Genomic DNA, 22,795 nt, shown 5'->3' with positions numbered 1-22,795 from the left:
CCCTCCTTCCTGCCTCCTGCCTTCTGCCTCCCCATTCCCCTACTCGCTGCAGCTGGCGGTTAAAAAGGTAAACTGTGTGATGAAAAGGTGAGAGAGGTGTGGGCATGCCAGGCGTGCAGTTTACTTGTTTCCCCAAAAACTTCACTCCACCTTGATTTAAGATTTGAAATTTATTCCCAGTCCTTTTATTTTATATTTCCGGCACATTTTCAATTCAAGCGGAATCTTATTTCCTCTCGTCATGCGTAATCCTCTGCACCTGGAGTGCGAGCAGCCATGCTCCGCAGCTGATACAATGGCGAGAAAATAACCTGAAGCATCTCATACTGACAGGGCAGTCTCAGGGCATATGCAGCACAGGTGGTCATCATGTTTTAGAGGAGCGCTGCTTTAATCCCAAGTTTTTGATTAAGGCAAGTAGGCTAAATAATGTTAAAAATGAGTATCTGCTAGCTTACTTCTCTGTTCTCTTCGTCCTCTCCAATTACGCACAAATGGTCGAAGTGAGTTGGCTGTCAGTGAGAGGACAGAACGCTCAGTCTGTGCAAACTTCTGATTAAAGATCCTGTAAAGTGAAAATAAATGTGTAATTACGTCTGTTGTATGACGGGTCACTGTGTTATGAACCTGCAGGTCATATTTCAGTCAACTAAAACATATCTAAGTTTATAAAATTAAGCTTCAAAATCATGAAAAATGAGCTGAAGCCTCTCAAATAAAAAAAACCCAAAAAACGTTATAATCTGAGTCACGCCATTAGATTACCTCTTGACCTTACATTACCCTTAGAAGAAGAGACAAAGTCTGTTTTCTGGCTCAACTCTCTATGATGCTTTAAATGATCCATAGACCACTGTGGCTTATAGATTTGCCTATATCAATACCAATATAAAAATGCGTAGACCTAACACTTCAGTCTGTGAAACACAGTTTTAGGATGAACAAAGATACATACTTCAGTCTTCTAGAACACATTAAATTTAAAGTAATTAGGATGAAAACAAAAAAACAACCTCAGCTGTCTGTTGGCCTGCCTAAAGTTAAAAAAAAAAAAAAAAAAGAATGATAAAAGGATTACAGCAGTAAATAGCAGCATGAATGGAGCTCATTTGCTCCTCTGTCTGATCTATCTCAAGATATGATTTCCATATCATACTGCTCTAATCACCTTCAAGCACCAACTATGAAGGACCTTCTTTGAAGTCAGCTTCCTGCAGGTTGCTTGTTTTGTGTCTAAATGTGGAGATGAGCCGTCAGCGTCTTTCTTCTCTGCTGCACCTCAAAATTCATAACATTGATCGGCTGTTTGCTTTGTTAGACCTAACTGAGAGCTGTATTTTAGGCTGTTGGTTTAGTTTATCAAGTACTTTCTCTTACTGAGCATGTATTTTGTTTACTGGTTGGTTTTAGAGATGTAACAAACATTTTATATAACGGTTTTTGTTCTGTGCTAAAAGACAGTCAACCTCTGTAGCACCAGTGCTATGGGCAAAAAAAGTTAATGTACAGCCCTGATATATGTATATGTACGTATGTGTAAAGGAGTTGCAAAAATCTGTGAAAAAAAGCCGCACGACACAAGTGGTACTCAAAATATTTTGCCAAGGTTTGCAGGTCTGCAAATGTGAGATTAGCCTTTGTGTTCTTTTTTGTCTACAATGGTTTTAGCTAGGGTTGTTCCAATTCCGATACCAGTATCAGAAATACGTCCGATACTGCTTAAAATGCAGGTATTTGTATCCCCGAGTACACGGGTTTATGAACCGGTCAATTAAAACTCAAATAAAAATTACTTTTTCACATAGGGCCAGATAGATTGGGATTTTTTTCCCTTGATAAATAAAATCATCCTTTAGAAACTGCATTTTGTATTGACTTGGGTTGTCTTTGTGAATTATTAAAATTGGTTTGATGATCCGAAACATTTGAGTGAGATAAATATGCCAAAAAAAGGGGGGAAAAAGAAAGGGGGCAAATACTTTTTCACGGCACTGTAGTTGATTTTTGATGTTGTCTAAAATTAGATGAAAAGTATTTACACGCTATCTCTTCAACAGCTACTTCAACAGTTTTTTGGCTTTTGATTAGATATGGTAATTTTTAAACACAGTATCCAACTTTAATACAGTATTTCTTACAGATCAACACATAGTGCATGTTCTATCTTTTCTTTCCCCATAACTTAGTTGGAATTTTTGAATATGCAAAACTATGGCTATCATGTGTATGTGTAGTGTCAGGACGCAGTAGTGCATATGGAGACACAACAGTAGAGGGCCACCCTGCTGGTCCAGGCAGTGTGAGCTCCAGCACTGGAGCCATCAGCACCACCACAGCCCAGCAGGAAGGTGAAGGCTCAGAGGGAGAAGGAGAGACTGAGGGAGACATCCACACAAGCAACAGGTCAGACAACCCAAATTTAAAGCCTGAGAATGCATTTAGTATGAGGTTTTATGTTGACGTTTTTTTCAACAACAAACTCCTTCCTCTAATGACGCTTCTCTACCAGTAATAGCCAACTTTATGACTAATAGGGTGGAAATTTCCCCTTTGTGTTGTAGTGTTGTAATTAAGAATGCTGCTTAAGATATAATATTTTTCATTTCTAAATAAAGCTGTTGTATTTTTTTTTTTTATTGTTTCTTTTTAGGCTTCACATGGTTCGCCTAATGCTACTGGAGCGCTTGCTACAGCACCTTTGTCAGCTCCACAATGTAGGAGGTGTCCAAGCTATCCCCTACATGCAGGTTATCCTCATGCTGACCTCTGACCTGGATGGAGAGGATGAAAAGGACAAAGGTGCTTTGGATGATCTGCTAGCACAGCTTATTGCTGAGTTAGGCATGCACAAAAAGGTAAACACAGTTTCATTGTGATTAAACAAGCCTTATACATTACCTGTGTAATAACTCCATAGTTTTTTTTTTCTGCAGGATGTGTCCAAGAAGAATGAACGTAGCTCTATCAATGAAGTCCACCTTGTTATCATGAGACTGCTCAGTGTATTTATGTCTCGAACCAAGTCTGGCTCCAAATCCTCCTCTGAGGTACATTCCTTCTTTTTTACTGACCCTCTTACTGATTATGTTAGATTTTGTAAGTCCAAGTTTTTAGGCGACTTAAAAAAGTCTGTTGAGCCATATTCATATGCAATGGACTTTAAGACCTATAAGAAACCATATACATTTTCAAAGCAGTGATATAGTACCCTTCAAAAGTAACTGCATCACTCATATAGTATTCTGTCCGAATGATTTCAAAACAACTTTTTACTGATTCATTTGTATTAAAAAAAAAAAAAACACTCTTACACATTGGTACTCATTTCTTTATTCTAGTCATCGTCACTGATTTCGAATGCCACAGCAACTGCCCTGCTCAGCCTAGGTGCCATTGACTATTGTCTCCATGTGCTGAAATCTCTCCTGGAGTTTTGGAAGAGCCAACAGGGTGAAGAGGAGCCTGTGGCTGCAAGCCAGCTCCTCCGCCCACATACAGCATCCTCTCCCCCTGACATGAGCCCTTTCTTCCTACGCCAATATGTCAAGGTATAGCAAAAACTTAATCTTTAAAATTTGAAGAAAAAGGGATTTTTGTACAGCAGAGGTTAATGTTTTAAACTTGCTCCCCCTCAGGGGCATGCTGCTGATGTCTTTGAGGCCTACTCCCAGCTTTTGACTGAAATGGTGCTCAGGCTGCCATATCAGATCAAGAAGATTGCTGATACAAACCCACGTATCCCACCACCAGTGTTTGACCATTCCTGGTTCTACTATCTGTCTGAGGTAATTAAAAAATGTATTACTTCATGGATTTTTCTTTCAAACACCTTTCTACTCTTAACAGATAGTTACAACCACACACTTCTGCCCACCTTTCTCTTCAGTATCTAATGATTCAGCAGACACCATTTGTGAGGAGGCAAGTCAGGAAGCTGTTACTTTTCATCTGTGGATCAAAGGAAAAGTACCGTCAGCTGAGGGATCTGCACACTCTTGACTCCCATGTCCGCAGCATCAAGAAGCTGCTGGAAGAGCAGGGCATCTTCCTCCGGGCTGGAGTGGTCACAGCCACATCTGGATCAGCCCTACAGTATGACACACTCATCAGTCTGGTAGGTTTTCCCTGAGCATATCACTTGTTCCTGTGTTTTAAAGTCATATTTTGATTCTTCAGGTTTTTTAATACTTGTTGAAGTTCAGCATTTTTGCTTTGTGATCAACTTGATTCTCTCTGTTCAGATGGAACATCTAAAAGCTTGCGCTGAAATTGCCACCCAGAGGACGATCAACTGGCAGAAGTTCTGCATGAAGGATGACTGTATGTTGTTTGACATCAGCTTCTGCAACAAACACACAATCTTCTAAAATGGTATTGTTAAAATTGTCTTGTCATTTTTTGCTCTTTTTATCTATTATTCTTCTCTGTCCAGCTGTTCTATACTTCCTGCTCCAGGTCAGCTTCCTTGTAGATGAGGGTGTCTCCCCAGTGCTTTTGCAGCTACTGTCCTGTGCTTTGTGTGGCAGTAAGGTCCTGGCCAGCTCATCCTCCTCAACATCATTTTCAGGAGGAGGGTCCAATAGTGCTGGGCAGGCAGGAGCCTCCCAGTCCTCACAGAGCAAGTCCTCCAGTAAAAAGAGCAAAAAAGAAGACAAAGAGAAAGACAGAGACGGTGAGGCATCATTTGTTATTTATATGGTAAGATATGGTAAAGAGGATATATGGGTATTGAAATAGACAGTAGATGCAAGCATTGCTTTGTCTTTGAACACTGACATCAGGTGATGGAGTTGGAAGCCAGGAGGATCAGCTTTGTATGGCTCTGGTCAGTCAGCTCAACAAGTTTGCAGACAAAGAGACCCTCATCCAGTTCTTGCGCTGCTTTCTGTTGGAGTCAAACTCATCTGCTGTCCGCTGGCAAGCCCATTGTTTGGCACTTCATATTTACAGGTACTAAGGACAGCTATCACAGGCATTCACAGACAGCTTAGTTCAGAAATCAAACTATAGTGAGTCTTGTTAACACATGGTAGCTTTTGTGAATATATTCTTATTAATTCATTATCCCTTGATCCGACTTGAAACAAACTTGATTAAAGGCTAGTGATGATGGTGATATTAGTCAACAAACATTTGACAGAATGTTGGTGTGAAAGCAGAAGTTAGGTTTATTTTAAATTCCATTAAACCTACAATCTTTTCCTGTGCCTTACATTAATTTCTCTGTAGGAACTCTAATAAGTCTCAGCAGGAGCTGCTGCTGGAGCTGACCTGGGCTATCTGGCCTGAGCTTCCTGCGTATGGCCGTAAAGCTGCCCAGTTTGTTGACCTGCTTGGATACTTCTCACTCAAGACCCCTCAGACAGAGAAAAAGGTTCGTTTGTACAATACGCAGATCAAGGAAGGATTGCCGGGGGGGGGGGGGTATGTCCTTGCATGGTTGTAGTCTGATCCTTTTGGTCCCGTTAACAGCTTCCGTATTTGACTTTCAGCTTAAATAAGGGTTTTTTTTGTTTTTTTGTTTTTTTTAGATCGCATCTTGATTTTGTTTAACTCTTTTGCTTTTAGGATGATGATTGAATGACAATTTGATGTGAAAAGCTCAGACATCTAAGTGATCTAGAAAGTTGGTAGAAAGTAGAAAGTTGGACTGTGTTTGTGATGTTTCACCAGACTTTTTTCCTCATAAATCTTTGCAGCATTATTATTGCAAATGCTACATATGTTTGAATTATGAATAATTCCTGTGAAAGGGCTGTTGTTGTTTTTGTTGTTTCAAATGTATAATTTTCCTGTTCCAGCTGAAGGAGTACTCCCAAAAGGCAGTGGAAATCCTGAGGGCACAGAACCACATCCTGACTAATCACCCAAACTCCAACATCTACAAGTATGCATACCCAAGCATGCCTTATTATTGCAAGATTAAAGGGGACATATTATGCAAAAATCACTTTTTCAGGCTTTTCTAACAAAAATATGTGCCCTTGGCCTGTCCACAATCCCCTCAAGTAACAAAACCCCCCACCCCCACCCACTCTTTCTCCACCTTTCAGAAAATGTGTCCTAAAAGAAGTTGTTCTCAGATTCGCCCTCCTCTCCTGATCTCTCTCTCAGCTTGCAGCTGAGAGGAGGATAAGGAGAGCTACATCCATTAAGCCTGATCCATTTCCTGAGAGGGATGGAGTCAGACAGCTCAGTAACATTTAAAGCTCATCTGAGCAGGGCTGAAACAGAGGGTTTCAGCCCTGCTCAGATTAAAGCTCATCTGAGCAGGGCTGAAACAGAGGGTTTTTTAGACATACAAAAATCCTATACTCGAGAGTTTTTTCAGCTACAGACTTCACGGGCATGTTTTGGGGACCTCTGAGAACAATATAAACTTGTCTTAAAAGGGTAAAATATGTCCCCTTTAATGCAGTTATTGGTAATGGACAAAATACATGTCAAGTATCACAATGTCTGTTTTTCCCTGCAGCACTCTGTCAGGATTAGTAGAGTTTGATGGATTCTATCTTGAGAGTGACCCCTGCTTGGTTTGCAACAATCCAGAAGTTCCTTTCTCGGTATGTACAGTACAACTTCACTTGAGGAAGTTACTAACCTCAAAGGTCACACAGGGTTCAGACGAGTGCTTGAAATCCTTGAAATACTTGACTCTCAGAGTTGTGTTTACAAGGTTTGGATTTTTGATTAAGTGAAGAAAGCGAATTGTCATACTGTCATTTTGGCCCCTTTAAGGAGAGGTCGTATCCACTGAGCGGTCCAGATCAATTTGGTGCAGCACAGTACGCATTTTTTTGTGTTTTTATAGAGCAAAAGTTGGAAAGGGTCCCTAAAAACCCACCCATATCGTCCTACATTTTGGCACCCTTTGGTAGAGGTACAAGTCTTACCTATTCATCCCAAAAAGGTGAAGCTACACACACAACAATAGGGGATTGCACTTACATTACGTCAGCACGTGATACAATCGCTCTGCTCCGGGCTCCAAAACACGGAAGTCTGCTCTTTGAGGAATGGGAGGAAAACAGACTAATATCTGCTTAAATCTGGGATATCTGGACTCAACAGAGATCCACACTGTTTCATAGTCTGTTGGATATGGATATTTGGCCACAAATAAATTTTTCTGACGTTTTGTCTGGACCTGATTTTAAGTACACAAAGCTGAGCCTGAAGGCCCATAGCAGCCTGGTCCATCTGTGATGGATGAGAAACTAAATTAATGCTAAAGTTTTGTGAATATGAAGCTTTAGGTCAGTTGCTTCTCTGTTAGGGCTGGGCAATTATGCCAAAAATCAAAATCACAATTAATTGAACTTTTTACCTCAATTATGATTAATGAACAATTATTTCACCCCTAACCTCCCAATATTTTAAAAATTTTAAAACAAATAACAACTGAAACATGCACAGATGACCACTGTATGTTTATTTATTGAAACAATTGAAAAAGAAACACACTAGCTGAAATTAAAATGTTTTTTGGAAAAAGTCTAATTTTCCAAGAAAAGTAGAAAATTAAAACATGTATTTCTTGCTAAAAATAATAAATTGTTTTTATACTGTTGTATAAAAAGGAGAAAATAAAATTAAAAATAAATTTACTGCTAATGTTGCACAGTTGGCTCTGTGTTTGAGTTTTTGTGAACTGGATGGGATGGTGTCACAAAAAATGTGAAATAATTTACACAGCAGGTTTTGGTTGGTTAGAGGCTCTAATGTTGGTTTTGATTATTTTTTCAATTAATTGCCCAGTTAAATTTTCTGTATTGTAACTAGTTAATCATCTACTTCTTACTTAAGGTAACTTTTGAAAAAGTTGCTCTGTGGTTGTTGAACGTGTTTGTAAAACTTTCGGCTGCAGCCTATTTTAAAACGAGACCAGTGCACCCAGGATTTCTGCTTTAATCTAGTTTCATTTTAACACTAGTTAAACCTTAAGTTTGTTTTTAATGTGACAAATTCTCATGGTATAGCTCTAAACTTTCTTTTATTATGTCATATAAACTGTTTATATGACATAATAAAAGAAATAGATCAGACAAATCTGGATATTAACTTACTGTTACGACTGAAAACATTTCCGTACACATATTCAATCAGCTGAGGATCTGCACTGACCGTGGTTAACATAATTAAGATGAACTTATTTTTTTAAAAAAGCACTTTCAGCTGAAATAAAGCAGTTTAATGCTTATTCCCTACATATTTCTGTCGTTCTTCCTTTCTACAACTCCGCGGCTAGACCAGCAGACTTGCACTGCATGTGACTTCACATTCATAACCTTTACAGCCTGCCCACCAAGTGAGGGTATGGGTGGTCTGTGGAAACGCAAACTATTTTGGTGTTTAGCGAACCAAACCATACCAACCTGCAATTAAGCCATTTTGTTTTTATATGCAACACCCAGTGTTGGGAGTAAAGGCCGGCTCAGACTACACAGTTCTTTTGGTCATTCACAATGGCACCATGTCAGACTATGCGACCAAAATCTTGTCCCGTTTTGGCCGACAGCCTGGCCACACTACAAGAGTGGTTGGGACTGCTCAGCGTATGCTGACGACACCACTGTCTCCACGACTGATTCACAGGTTGTCAGAGGGCAGGCCAAAGAGTGTCAATCACTCTACAACAGAAGCGCCCTATGTGATTGTAGCAATCTTCTGCTAAAAGAAAAAAAAAAAAGGAAAATAAGAAACAATTATGGATTGGATTATGGATAATAAGTATGGATGTATCAAAAGGAGGACAATATGAACTGGCTCTCCTTCAGATAGAACTTAAGGCATGCGTGTGATAATGTAAATAAAATAAAATGCACACATTAGTTTTAGGGAATAAAAGGGGATAAAAGTGGTAAATCTGGTAAATGATGAAGCAGAGATAAGAAGCAAATGTTCTCCTGTGGTTAGACTTCAGGATTCACTTTGTTAATGTCAGGTCAGGGTTTTAAACTATAGACGACCATGTACTATAAATTCCGACATACTAGTCTTGTAGAATCATGGTTGTGAGGAATGGTAAGGAGTCTTGGACACGTCATTAATTATGTCACACTACAAAACAGTTTGTCGTTCCCGACTCTCAAAATCGGCCCGAGTTTTGACGACGAGCTGCAACATTGCAGTCAGGCTTAAATCTGATTGAATTCATGTAGTATGAGCCGGCCTTAACACGTTACAGTAATTCTGTTACTTTTTATGGTAACTGGTGGTGTAACACTTTTAAAAATCATTACCGCCGTTACAATTATTGAGACTTTAAATCACACGTTACTCATTACTTTTACAGCCGACAACTCGATAATGAAGGTGAGAAAACACCTGGTTCAACGGACAACTTGACGGGACTGTAAGCCCAACAGCACCCTGTGACAAAGAATGGAGCCATTCAGGAAACACACAAACAGACAAAGGCACTGAAGCGCGCACACACATCATGGCTGAGCACTCGAGCGTGAGCTCTCTGCCTTGGAGATACGAGCATTACTTTTCCCTCCTTGGGATAAAGACGAAAAAGAACGACAGCCATAAACGCATGCTTGAGCTAAACTAGTTTCCAGAGAGCCGGATGCTACAAACGCCGCTAACCCAGGTACAGCTCACGTTAACACAGTAGACCAAGGAGGAACTGCTCTATTCAAACAACCAAGGCTGGACTCTAAATCACTGCCAGCTGCAGAGAGCAGCTGGGATTTAATCAGTACACTTTTACACATTTTAGACTCCTTAAACAGTATAAAAATGCATTAAACAGTGTCAGAAGTTGAGCATTTCTACTGTGTTCTATTATTTCACCACTTTACAACGGCTAATGATAATGGCTACTATGTTATCCAAAACAATGACAGATAAAGTCCAGAAAATTCCCTAGTCTAAGCTCAAAGATACTAAAAGCTCCAAAAATCTGCTGAGAGCATAACATGGAAACTCAAGACCAAGAAGCCACAACAGATGGAGATACTGACCTTAATATAGCATTACTTAATGATACCACGTGTAGTGTCTAACTTCAGACTTCTAGAAGTTACTCCTCTGTTTTCAGCAGCTAAACACAGAATAATAAATCTCATCATCACACATGTACATAAAGAACATGGTCAGTAAAGTTTAAATCACTTTTTTTTTTTTTTTTTAATTTGGCATTTATTTAAAGTCCCAGTCGATTATTTTAGTAAGTTTCGTTTTCTCTGAATACTTTGACTTTCAACCGGGAGCTGCATGTGGATGGGAGAGGGGGTAAACGGACTTCTAGGAGACGTGATCGGAGCAGTCAACAGTCAAAAGGGTTAGCGCCACTGTGGAGCCAGTACATAACGGAAATAAATAAATGAATAAATCATGCTGGCCCAGAAGTGCATCGGTCCACAGGGAAATTCCCGGTATGCCAGGTAGTGAGTCCATCCCTGCTTGCAGAGTTGTCTGAGTGTCTCAGCTGAAAACAATCCAACATGGCTAAGGGTGGGACTCTCTGCATGGCAGTGTGCTCAGCCAGCGAGTGGTATGGGCTATTTAAGACTCCATGAACTCCAGGTAACTCAGTTCATGTCGACAGTAGGAGAAAATAACTTCAGTCTTATCTGGCATGATCTGAAAGCTGCCATTCAAAAGTTTCTCTCCTTTATCCATTTCTGCTCGCTTGTGCTGCATCATGATGGCGGCGCTCATGATCTCACAAACAACGGGATGGGTCGAGGGTCACACAGAACATGCATGCATTAATTGTGCCACAAAAAAAATAGTGGCGTTAAAAGTGATTTAAGTTAACGTGATAATAATGCGTTAACTATGACAGTCCTGGTCATTATGTTACAAAAAAAAAAAAACTTGGTGAGCAGAAAAATTGCTACCCTTGAATACAGGTTTCAGGTTTTAATATAAGAAAGTTAAATTATAGTTTTTAGCATCTAGAATTTGTGTAAGTGCATAATATACCACACCTTGCAAGGCACTGGAAAAGTTTGAAAATGCACCTTGGAAGTGCTTGAAAGGTGTTTATATTACACCATGGAAAAGGTGTGTAAACCCTGACACAATCAGTTTCAATAAAAGAATTCCAAGTTTGGATTTTAAAAACTGTAGTTTGGCATGTGATTAACTTGTGTCTAGGCTGGTTCAACTCTGGTTAGTTTGTAGTTTGATCAGAAGTGACCAGCTCAGGATTATTTCCTTTTTAAATCTATACCATTGCTGTACTGCAGACCATGACAATATTATGACCGTACAGACACATTGTCTGTGTCCTCTGTTTTTCTTCCAGAATATAAAACTGTCATCAATCAAAGTGGACACTCGCTATACCACCACACAGCAGGTTGTCAAGCTTATTGGCAGCCACACAATAAGCAAAGTCACAGTGAAGATTGGTGACCTCAAACGCACAAAAATGGTCCGCACCATCAACCTCTACTACAACAACAGGACGGTACAGGCTATAGTGGAGCTAAAGAACAAGTATGTCCAAACAGAGAACTAAAACTCTTTTTCCCATGTGTTAACATTTTACTCATCAGTGACCTTTCAATATCAAAATAAATGTTTCACAGTCACAACAAAGCATTAACAAGGTTTGCACTGTTTAAAAATAATTGTTGCATTAACACTCTGTTTTTAGACCTGCTCGTTGGCACAAAGCCAAGAAAGTCCAGCTGACCCCAGGACAGACAGAAGTGAAGATTGACCTCCCGCTGCCAATCGTTGCTTCAAACCTGATGATCGAATTCTCTGATTTTTATGAGAACTACCAGGCCTCCACAGAGACCCTGCAGTGTCCACGCTGCAGTGCCTCTGTGCCAGCCAATCCTGGGGTGTGTGGAAACTGTGGCGAGAATGTGTATCAGTGCCACAAGTGCAGGTAAACAGCAGGCTTCCTCTACTAGTCAAACAATACTGAGAAGCAAAAAGGAAACTTTTTTGTGGCATTGAAGTTTATTGTGTCTGAACTGGGCTTCTTTTCCTATTAGGTCAATCAACTATGATGAAAAAGATCCCTTCCTCTGCAACGCTTGCGGTTTCTGCAAATATGCCCGATTTGACTTCATGCTGTATGCCAAGCCTTGCTGTGCTGTAGATCCAATTGAGAATGAAGAAGACAGGAAAAAGGTAAGCAGTACCTGTTTTTGGAAATGCAGCACAGAAATACAAACTTAAATCTTCAACTCTTCATCTGCACTTTTTTTTTTGCCTTAGGCTGTGACCAACATCAATACGTTACTGGACAAAGCTGACCGGGTTTACCACCAGCTCATGGGCCACCGTCCACAGTTGGAGAGCCTCTTGTCCAAAGTAAATGAAGCTGCACCTGAGAAACCACAGGTCTGTCACAAGAGGGTTATACTTTTTGTCATTTTCCTAAATAACTGCCATGGGTATACTGCATAGACTGTAGAAAGAATTGGCCAGACCCTGTGTGATGTCAGCCGTCTGCTTACAATAGGCGGACTCAAACAGCTCTTGAAGCCAATCCTTGGTGGCTTCCCTATTGAGATCACTGTCTCAACCGAACTTTGGATCAACCTAACGGCCCGTCCATGAATCGCGACTTCCTGTCAGCTAGCTAGCTAGCATTCTGGTTGACAGAAACGTAGCTTCTGCCTATCGAGCTATCTGTCAATCAAATGAGATGCACCAATCAGCCCGCAGTGACGTTTTTCCTAAATATAATCTAAACAATTGTGGTACAAAGAAATTCAGCCCCCGTACGGTGAGAGGACATGAAGACATTAGCTAATGAGACACGTTTGTTTTTTTGAACCAGGCTGTAAACCAGTTTATTTCTAGTGTAAAAACCAGCTGTTTAACAGGTGTCCAGACAGGACTTCTGGTGTTCCTGCAGCCAGCCTGAAATGGACACTCAACGTATTGCAATTTTTTGCACTTCCACATTGACTCCATTTTTCAACCGGAGGTTGCCACTTGCACATTATCGTAGTCTTAAAGGAGACATATTTTACCCTTTTAAGACAACTTTATATTGGTCTCAGAGGTCCCCAAAACATGTCTGTGAAGTTTTGTTGCTGAAAAACACTCCAGTATAGGATTTTTGCATGTCTAAAACCCCTTCTATTTCAGCCCTTCTCAGGACAAACTGTTTCTGTGTCTTTAAATGGTAATTAGCTGTCTGATTCTGCCCCTGACCATACCACTCTCAGAAAATGGTTGCAGCACCCCTGTTACAGACACTTTTATCCAACGTTTAGAACCTGACTGGGATTCCAACCTTCAACCTCCCAGGCTGTAGTCAGCAGGGTAACCCACAGAGCTATCAAGCATCTCAGCTGGTAGCTGAGAGGAAGATGCATAGAGGAGGGCGAAATTTTCCTCCAAGTGGGTGAGGGCAAACCAAACCTTACACCCCTGGTGAGGTCGCTAGGTGTAAAATCTGAGAACAGCTTGTTTAAGCACACATTTTCTGAAAAGAGGGGGAAAGGGAATGGATTTTTCTGGTATTTGAGGGGATTGTGGACAGGCCAGGGGCACATATTTGTGTTAGAAAAGCCTGAAAAAAAGTTATTTTTGAATAATATGTCCCCTTTAATGGGCCTAAGATTGTCCATCATTGACAGATTTTTTTTTAAAGATGACAGAAAATTTCGTACTGACAGTGTACTAAGATTGGGCTTTAGGTGTCCAACCACGTCAGTCATAGAGCGCTATAGCGGTCCTTGTGGTGCAGCAGGTCGGCACTCTTCAAACTTTGTGCTAAGTTTTAGGTAGTGAGCATATTGCACCAATTATTGCAACTTTCCCTTAAATTGGGGCTTTAATTCTAGATCAAAGAAATAGTTTGTTTTTTATGAATTATTTTGCATGCATCAGCTGCTGCCAAGAATCATGGACACACAGAGGCTGAAATATTACACAGCTTTTTCTGGGAAACAATTTATATGCAATTTGTCTTATTACTAAAAGAGTAACAGCCTTATTCAGATTAAAATTGATGAGAGGAGGTGGTGAATGCTCTGAAGTATTTGAGATAACACAGCAAACTTTCCAGGGATTAGAGGTCTGACTTAATAAAAGATGCTTAGCCTAAATAAAGACTGTTTTATTACTTTTTTAGTACTACTATTAAAGTATGGCTTAATAGATGATGCTTAGCCTAAATAAAGTCTGTTATATTACTTTTTCTTTATTATTAACGGAGAAGTTAATCAAGTCAGACACTGTGAGCTGCTCCATACATGTTTGCAGTCAGCCATGGTGAGGAGGATGTGATTGTTGAGTTGATCGAGTTGACCCTTCTTGTTTATTGTCATTCATTAAATTAAATGCAATATTTGTAAGTGAAAACGTCAGACTAGAATGGACAAAAGTTGTGTGTGTGCAGACGTCTTTTTCAAACACATTGCTAAAGCGTGCTGTAATAATCAGAAATCCTGCATGCAGAGTAGGCCAAAAGGAACAGGGCTTTTCACAACAAGACCATAGCCAACATGAATTGGCTATGGACTTTTAACTGCTGCATCTTTATATTGAAAATATAACTAAAACAGTAAATGAAATCTTCAATGGCACACTTCATATTTTCTTGCTTGAAGAAGGGGATTGTGCTCAACTGTCACTGCGTAAAAAGATGGCATGAGAAGTGCACTCCTCAAAGATTGCTCTTTTTAAAATGAAGTTTGGTGAAAGGGTGCTTTATAGGTTGAATGCTACTAATAGTCATCTTGTATTACTTTATATAAAAAATATTAAAAAGAGAAAATCTAAATGATGGATTGTGAAACTGTATGACTGAATTTTCAGGTCTGTCAATGTTGACTCTGGACTTGATAAAGCACAGTGGACCAACACCAGCAGGTGACCATAGACTGTAGAAACTTCTGACTGCACTTCAAGCAACGTGGATTCTGTGCCTCTCTGATCGTCTTCCAGACTCTGGGAAATTGATGTTCAAATGAAATGCAAATTTACTCTGATCTCATAACAGAACTTTGAACCAAGGAGCAGTTGTTCAATTCTTTTTCTCCTTAGCACAGGTCAGATGCTTATGACTTTGTCTCTGGATCAGGAGTGGTTTGATGCTAGCAACGCGACACTTGTAGCCCATTTCCTGGACACCGCTGTGTGTGGTCTTGATATACTTACTTCAGTCTTCGTCCCGTCCTTCTGAAGATCTTGAATCCGCTTTAACAATTCTCTGAAGGCTGCACTCATCCCTGTTGCTTGTATATCTTTTATTACCACTGCTGGGGTGAAAAGGAACTTAGACAAGACTGCCTATTCCTGATTCCCAAAAGGGACTATTGGGACATAGGGATTAAGAACATGACTAAAATCCAACATAGGTTTTTTTATAAGAAACTTTTTAAGAACAACTTTTGGAAAAAATCACAAGACAGTATTGGTAAATGAGTACCCCATGTTTTTTGGGCTTGAATTGTTTGTTTCCCCAAAATTTTGTTCTGTCTGTTTAAGTTTGGCTATTTTAGCTTATGATACATTTTCTCTTCTCTTGTGTTATTCTCAGGATGACACTGGAGCAGGCGCTGGACTTGGTACATCCTCTGCTAACGTGAATAGATACATTCAGCAGCTGGCTCAAGAATACAGTGGAGACTGCAAGACATCCTTCGATGAACTCTCCAAGATTATCCAGGTTATAGACAAAAAAAAATATTTTAACTAAATGTTCGTGTTTCGAATACTTCCTAAATATATCTGTGGCCTTCACTGTGCCTTTGCAGAAGGTGCTTGCATCTCGTAAAGAGCTCCTGGAGTATGATCTGCAGCAAAGAGAAGCGGCCACCAAGTCATCTCGCAGTAGCAGCAGTCACCAGCCCACCTTCACTGCCAGTCAGTATCGGGCCCTGTCAGTGCTAGGCTGTGGCCACACCTCCTCAACAAAGTGCTATGGCTGCGCCTCAGCTGTCACGGGCCACTGCATCACACTTCTCCGTGCTTTGGCCACTAACCCAGCTCTTCGGCAGATCTTAGTTCTCCAGGGTCTTATTCGTGAGCTGTTTGAGTATAACCTGCGACGAGGTACAGCAGCCATGCGGGAGGAGGTGCGCCAGCTTGTTTGTCTCCTCACCAGGTGTGTCACTTGTGTGTACATATAATCATACACAAATACTGTAAATCAGATCTTTAAAATTTTTCTGTCACTGAGCACCACAGCAATGTACTTTGTTTTAATTTTAAAGCACACAACTCTCATTCTTTCTTTTTTTCCTTCATATTTTCTCTCTCCAGGGATCATCCAGAGGCAACCCAACAGATGAATGACCTCATTATCGCCAAGGTGTCTGCTGCCCTCAAAGGTCACTGGGCCAATCCTGACCTGGTATGTATTCCACTATGTTCTACTAGTAGCTCAATGATAGGAGAACTAAAAACATTCTTATAATGCTATTTAGAAGAATGTTTTTTTTTTTTTATTGGAAAATTCATGCTTTGATCTAGATTGAACAGTTTGACTTTGTTAACGTTATTACAATTCTGATACTGTTGTGCTGTGTTTAATTTTTTTTTACACAGGTTAGTAATCTGCAGTATGAAATGCTTCTACTGACAGACTCCATTTCAAAAGAGGGAGGATGCTGGGAGTTGCGGTTGCGTTGTGGTGAGCATTATTTTTGTGAAACTGACCAATGGTGTAATTATTATAAGTTTTGTCCTCAATTTTTGGGAATAAGTTCAATGTAGTTTAACTAATTCCCCAGTTGAGTGGCTTTTAAATACTTAAAATTTGGATTTTAAACAACAACATAGACTGAACAGGTTGACCATTTGCCTTGTTGTAGTGATTTAGAGAGACATGGTAAGCCTGACGTTTTTTTTTTCTCAAAGGACATTGCCAATATTTTTGTGGCCCTCGGATGTATTTTTAAATAAAACTCTGAACTGCTTATGAATTTACAGTGATACGTTTTTTTTTTATTATGTGTATGTTAATGCAGCCCTCAGTCTGTTCCTCATGTCGGTGAATATAAAGACACCTGTTGTGGTGGAAAACATCACACTGATGTGTCTGAGAATCCTGCAAAAGCTGATCAAACCCCCTGCTCCAACTAGCAAGAAAAATAAAGTAAGTAAGCTCTAACTCTGCCATTTAGACACACTGTACTTTTCTGGTTTTCTGTTGCTCTCTGGGGATCTTCAGGTGGTAGTGATAGAGCACGGTTATGAAGAAGACACAGGGTGTCAGACACTAACTGCCTAAACAAAAATAATCATACATTATAAAGAATACCCCTATAAAATTCAATAAATACATTTGCTTTGTCTTTTTGTTCCCATTCCCATATCCCCTTCGGGGATGAATAAAGTTCTTGTATTGTATTGTATTGTATTCAGTCGTACGATCATATTATGTTCCCTAACACAGTAGCATATGTCTGTTGTTTGTTAAAGGATGCTGCTGTTGAGTCCCTGACCACAGTCAAACCCTACAGTAATGAAATCCATGCTCAGGCCCAACTCTGGCTCAAGAAGGACCCTAAGGCATCTTATGAAGCCTGGAAAAAGTGTCTCCCAGCAAGAGGTAATACTGTCACTGAAAAATAGACAAAAATAGTTTAGATTATTTTCTTCTTCTTTAATTAAGTAAGGCTAAAGACAAACTCATGATGATAAGGTTTTTAAAGTTTATTGTGTTTTTGACACTACCAGCTCAGGAGACAGCGACAAAGCCTCAGGGAAAGGCTGAGTTGCGAAAGCAGTACCTGCTTGAAAAGTATGTGTGGAAGTGGAAGCAGTTCATGAGGTCTAGAAAAGGTGAAAGCCTCTTTCCTCGCCTACTCAAACTGAGCCACAACAACTGGTTGCGACAGGTACCAGTTATTTCTATTTATCCTTCAGTTTATGACAAGTGTGATTATGGCTGAAAGTGCACATCTGAATTTCTTTCTTTAAAAATGTAGGAGCTATTGTTTTAAACTGAAAGGTGTTTTATAAAAGACTTATTTAAAAAAAAAAAAAAAAATTTAGCAGATTCTTTTATTGAATTGTTGATCAACATTGTATTTTTATTGCAGGTTCTGTTCACACCTGCCACTCAGGCAGCCAGACAGGCAGCTTGTACCATTGTGGAGGCCCTAACCACAATCCCCAGCCGCAAGCAGCAAGTCCTGGACCTGCTCACCAGGTATGAGTCTTGAGTTTGTGAACATAAAGAAGATCATTACATGTTTTTTCTTTGACACTGAAAGTTAGCACATAGCCTTGAATATTTGCAGATATGTTCAGAGAAAAAATAAAAAAGGTTGCAAAGTAATTTGTTTCAGAGAGCAACTCTGAAAGCTTTCCATGACAGAAAAGATGTTTTTTCCCCTCCACTCCCGGTCTGCTTTTGTATAGGTTTCCCATCATTTCGGTCACCTTGTCCAGTATATTCAGAGCCTGCTAGCGCGTTAGCAGTTAGCTCGAATGTTGCTCTAGGAACGCCTGGACCACTTTTCTTGTTAAAACCAGAGCAGAGAGCCACACCAAATGCTTGTCTATGCAGAGAAGATGTTTTGCGCGACCCTCCCCACACAAAACAGCACTGAATAAAGGGATATTTCCTCCTCACCGTTCTGTGATAAATGACAATCGGGGGGGGGGGGGGGGGGTGATGTTGTTCAGGGCTCCGTGTACCATTGAGTCTCCACACAGAAGGAGAGGAAGAGGAGAAAATGTTGCCCTCTATGTTTAAGTAACCAGAAACACTAACTTGCATATAAAGATAAGGTACCACGTTGTGTTAACCTTGCAACGCAGATGGATACGCCCATTTCCGTGTTTCTCACTGGCGAATCCATCTTGCAAAGCTCCTGTCTGAACAGTTTGGGCCCAGTTAGAAAGTCACAGGACCAATCAGCATCGAGGGGCAGCGCAGTCATGGCATAAGCAAGCAGCAACAAGAGGCTGGTGCAATTATGGCAGAAGACATTAGCGTGGATGCTGCTCAGTTGAGCTTCATACTGCAGCTTGGTAGCGGCTACATCACGTGTTTTGTTGTTCTGATTGGCCCGTAAAGATGTGACGGACAGAAGGCTCTGCCATTTCCCAGATGCTGTCTATGAGTGGTTTTCCAGATGGATGTGTAAAATATATCCATCTGGCATGCCAGGTTAACATTGTGTAACATTATGTAAAATGTAGTCATTCCTTCAGTATTATGGTTTATTTATTGTCCCCATGCTCCATTTAGAATTTGATTTCTTGGAAAATATTTAGACAAAGAAAGGGTAATGTATTTTATGATATTTTTTTCTTTTTTATATCAATTAGGAGTGTGACGAGACGCTTATCTCATAAGACGAGACGAGATTTAGGCCCACGAGACACGAGACAAGATGAGATTTTACACCTCTTTTTTAATTTTGGAAAAAAAATATATGGGTCGATGATATGTCCTTTATACAACTGAAAGTGATAATTGCGAAGCATTCAGGTATATTCAAAAATGTTTAAACTAACTCCTGTTGTACTGAATAGGCTATCAATGCTTCTAAAAAGTATGTCATGTCTAACTCTGACTCAGACTGTATAGTTCAATATTCTTCAAATCAAACCTTTCATTTTAACAGTCTACAAAATCGTTAATTTACTACACTATGCACTCATCACTACAATTACAATAACTATATTTAATATTATATTTAATTTTATATAATAAAAGCATTTAGATTATTTTGAAAGAACTTTAAGCACTGTTTACATACTGAAATATAAAGAGCTGCATCAGTAAAACCAAACTATTTTTCATCCTCTTTAGGTACATCCATATTTAAAACACTCAAAAGAAATATTTCTGTCAATAACACGTTTTCTGTAAATTGAGAAATAGATGATTTTATCGTTTTGTTGTCGTTTTTTTTTCTCATATCAGCTTTGACAGTGTTGGACACGATGCCATGATGCGTCAGATGTGTGTGTGTTAATGTTTGTGCGTTGGTGAGTGAGTGCATTTAACTGAAGTTAGAACGTTGCTTTTTGGAGCTAACGGTGGCGCTCTAACAGATTTTGTTTTGCTAAGTTTACTGCAGCTACTCATGTTAAGCTTCTGATTGATGATACCCACAGCCAACAGCTGATGGAAGTGTGACTGACAGACGGTGAGATGAGAAGGAGACATGACGATGCAGTGACTCAAAGTTACAAAGTCACAAATAGCGGCACTAAAAGCGAGTCTGCACGCGTACATGAGCTAAACAAACGCTGTATTCCCCTTACAGAGACTGCAAAAGTTACCAGCAGCAGCATCTCATCATTTTGGACTGTTATGATGAAGTCATTATTCATAGGCGGATCCATGTAGCGCATGAGGAGGAGGGGGTGGGGTTGGAGCGGTCATCTTAATGGATCACGGATCAGCTCCGTTTCTCATGAACAGTTTTAAAGAGTCCAGGGCATCTTTGTGATCTATTATAATGTCCAGTTTGGTTTTTTTTTCTGTAAGGACAGCTGCTGCTCCTACTGTCTGTGCAATATTGATCTTGTGAGATTGATATTTCCGTGACGAGAAATCTCATGGCGTCTTGAATCTTGCAAGATCTCATGGCATGAGATCTCAGCACACCCCTAATATCAATGGAAATCACAGATGACTGCTTATGCTGTGTATTATGTTTTTATGTTAAAAAAAAAAAAAAAAAATTCTTTCCAGCATTTAACATCTTACATGTCATAGAACTTGTGCTTGATTGTCTACAAAAATATAGTTCTATTTCATCCCTGCTGACGGCCAGAGGCGGTGCTTACAGCTCTGAATATTCCCTTCGCACATGCGCAGTTCGAGTATGTATACTAACAATGTCACTTCGGACCCCTGGATGGCCTGAGAGAGGTCATATCTTCTGGTGTCATCTGGGGTTGTGTTCCTTTTTTTCTTCTCGCGTGCAGTTCGCACGTACTTCATAGCATTAGCCGATCGTACGGCTCATACTACAAAAAGAAATACTTTTGTTAAACTTCTTAATAACAGTCGCTAGTAGCCCTGGGACCATGTCGGTCGCAGGAGTGGAGTTTTCGCCCTCCACAGGGCTGCGACAGCCATCTAACCCTCTTTTGGGAGCAGTGTGTTTTGTTTTGTTTGTACCTGACACCGGTAAGGTAGCCTTTCACTTCCCTCTACAGATGTGAGGTATGTGTGTTCGTTTTAATTAGATTTCCTGGCAAATTAGTGTCTGTGTTTTGCTGAAGCTAGTTAGCCAAAGTTAAGTTTGTGTTACAACCCTCGACGGTAAGGGCAGCGTTACGCTTCACGCTCCTGGTACCGGTGAGTACTTTGTTTATTTTGTATCGTTGAAGTTATTATTACCCCGGCCAGCCGTGGTTCCAAAGTGCTGAGTGAACGGGAACATTACTTTTGTTCTTGTTAAATTATTGCAACCTCTGCCGGTGTAGGCGGCTTACGTGCCCTCTTCTCCCGGCTTACAGTGCTGAAATTGTTTGGTTAGCGGCAGCTAACCGGTTATAGACTATCTATAGTACTCATGCTGACTGGAATTAAACGTGTTTAAATGTAAACGGAGCATTCACTTAAACCTCTGCTGTTGTAGGCGGTGTCCGCGCCCCCTTCCCACAGCTTATGGTTTTATTGGCCTAGCTCACGGTCGCATTCGAACCAGCAGCTAGTAATTTGCTGTAACATCCAGGCTTGGGCTGACCAGAATTAAATGTGGCTAAACGTTCAATGGAGCACGAATTCAAACCTCTGCTGTTGTAGGCGGCATCTGCGCCCCCTTCCCTCAGCTGACGGTTTTATTGGCCTAGTTCATGGTTGCAGCCAAACTAGCAGCTAGTCACTTCTACCTCTGCTGTGCAGGCGGCGTCTTAGGCCCCCTTCCCTCAGCCTACAGTAGCGTTGGCCACAATGGATTGCATTGCGAGCTGCGAGATTAGTGCAGGTTGAGCCCTCAGGAGGCAAGGGTGACCTCCCTGCATCAGGCCAGCTGCCTCCAGCCCAACCTAGGTGTTCAAGACGCTGGGCTGTTCCCGAAGAAGCTGCTGCAGCTTCCCCTTTCAAGAAAAAACAAAGACGGAACGTAAGCTTTCTTCCAAAGTGGATCGACTGTCAGCCGAGCTGGCAGAGATGAGGTCCCTCCTCCAAGCTCATCAGTCGGAGACCTCAGGTTTGGAAAATGCAGAAATGGCCATTCCACCCATGCCAGTGCTGGTCCCAGAGGGTGATGTCCTCTCGCTGGCAGCTTCAGCCTCTCACTTCTATGATGACGAGGAGGACAGCATCTCCCTAGCATCTGAGGCAGGCTCCCATTCCTTAACTCGGACCTCATCCAGTGAGGTCGGGGACGGCTCCATGCAGACCTCCATAGGTATGGCCCTAGAGTGCCTGCAGCTGGAAATACCTCAACAGGCTGAATCGACTCCTAAAAGCATCTTCTTCAGGCGCAGGTGGGCCTCCACCACATTTGCCATTCCCCCTTCAGAGGAATACGTTAGGGAGCTACAAGCCTGTTGGAGAGATACTGGGACGCACTCCTGTCTCTCAGCTGACAGTCGAGCCCTGGCTGCCATGCATGATGCTGCAAGAGCTGGCCTGGATTGTATGCCGGCTGTAGAGCCTGCCATCGTATCCCTTATCATGTCTCCTGAGGAGGCACTGCGGCCAGCTGTCAGGTGCCCTCGACCCCAGTGTCGGGTCACGGACAACCTTCTCACCAGGCCTTATAATGCTGGAGCATGTGCTGGCCATATTGGCAACTCCCTGGCTAACCTCATGTTTGCCCTTTCTGCTTCCCTGCAGGAGGGCAGAGTCGAGGCTTCCTCATGCGGTATGACAACACCTCGACCGTCTTCCATATCAACCATCAGAGCGGCACCAAGTCTGCACAGCTGCTGC

The 22,795-nt window shown here is 41.0% G+C and overlaps 1 protein-coding gene across 4 annotated transcripts in view; it reads left to right on the top strand.

Moving 5' to 3' along the window:
- ubr4 (ubiquitin protein ligase E3 component n-recognin 4) overlaps positions 1–22,795 on the top strand; it is a 224,472-nt gene that overhangs the window by 146,726 nt on the left and 54,951 nt on the right. For all 4 annotated transcript variants that reach the window (XM_041798818.1, XM_041798817.1, XM_041798816.1 and 1 more), the window contains 24 exons: positions 2,235–2,403; positions 2,651–2,855; positions 2,934–3,047; positions 3,339–3,548; positions 3,636–3,785; positions 3,887–4,114; positions 4,242–4,320; positions 4,433–4,672; positions 4,782–4,950; positions 5,230–5,374; positions 5,802–5,887; positions 6,476–6,563; positions 11,264–11,457; positions 11,618–11,857; positions 11,967–12,105; positions 12,193–12,318; positions 15,476–15,604; positions 15,693–16,042; positions 16,201–16,291; positions 16,486–16,570; positions 16,908–17,035; positions 17,362–17,491; positions 17,620–17,780; positions 17,985–18,094. In XM_041798818.1, the coding sequence (XP_041654752.1) occupies positions 2,235–2,403; positions 2,651–2,855; positions 2,934–3,047; positions 3,339–3,548; positions 3,636–3,785; positions 3,887–4,114; positions 4,242–4,320; positions 4,433–4,672; positions 4,782–4,950; positions 5,230–5,374; positions 5,802–5,887; positions 6,476–6,563; positions 11,264–11,457; positions 11,618–11,857; positions 11,967–12,105; positions 12,193–12,318; positions 15,476–15,604; positions 15,693–16,042; positions 16,201–16,291; positions 16,486–16,570; positions 16,908–17,035; positions 17,362–17,491; positions 17,620–17,780; positions 17,985–18,094 (3,766 nt within the window). The remainder of the gene's footprint in view (positions 1–2,234; positions 2,404–2,650; positions 2,856–2,933; positions 3,048–3,338; positions 3,549–3,635; positions 3,786–3,886; positions 4,115–4,241; positions 4,321–4,432; positions 4,673–4,781; positions 4,951–5,229; positions 5,375–5,801; positions 5,888–6,475; positions 6,564–11,263; positions 11,458–11,617; positions 11,858–11,966; positions 12,106–12,192; positions 12,319–15,475; positions 15,605–15,692; positions 16,043–16,200; positions 16,292–16,485; positions 16,571–16,907; positions 17,036–17,361; positions 17,492–17,619; positions 17,781–17,984; positions 18,095–22,795) is intronic.

The sequence above is a fragment of the Cheilinus undulatus genome, linkage group 11 (genome assembly GCF_018320785.1).
Source record: "Cheilinus undulatus linkage group 11, ASM1832078v1, whole genome shotgun sequence".
Taxonomy (NCBI): Eukaryota; Metazoa; Chordata; class Actinopteri; order Labriformes; family Labridae; genus Cheilinus; species Cheilinus undulatus.
The sequence above is the reverse complement of the archived record's forward strand: the minus strand, read 5'-3'. Positions and strand labels throughout refer to the sequence as shown.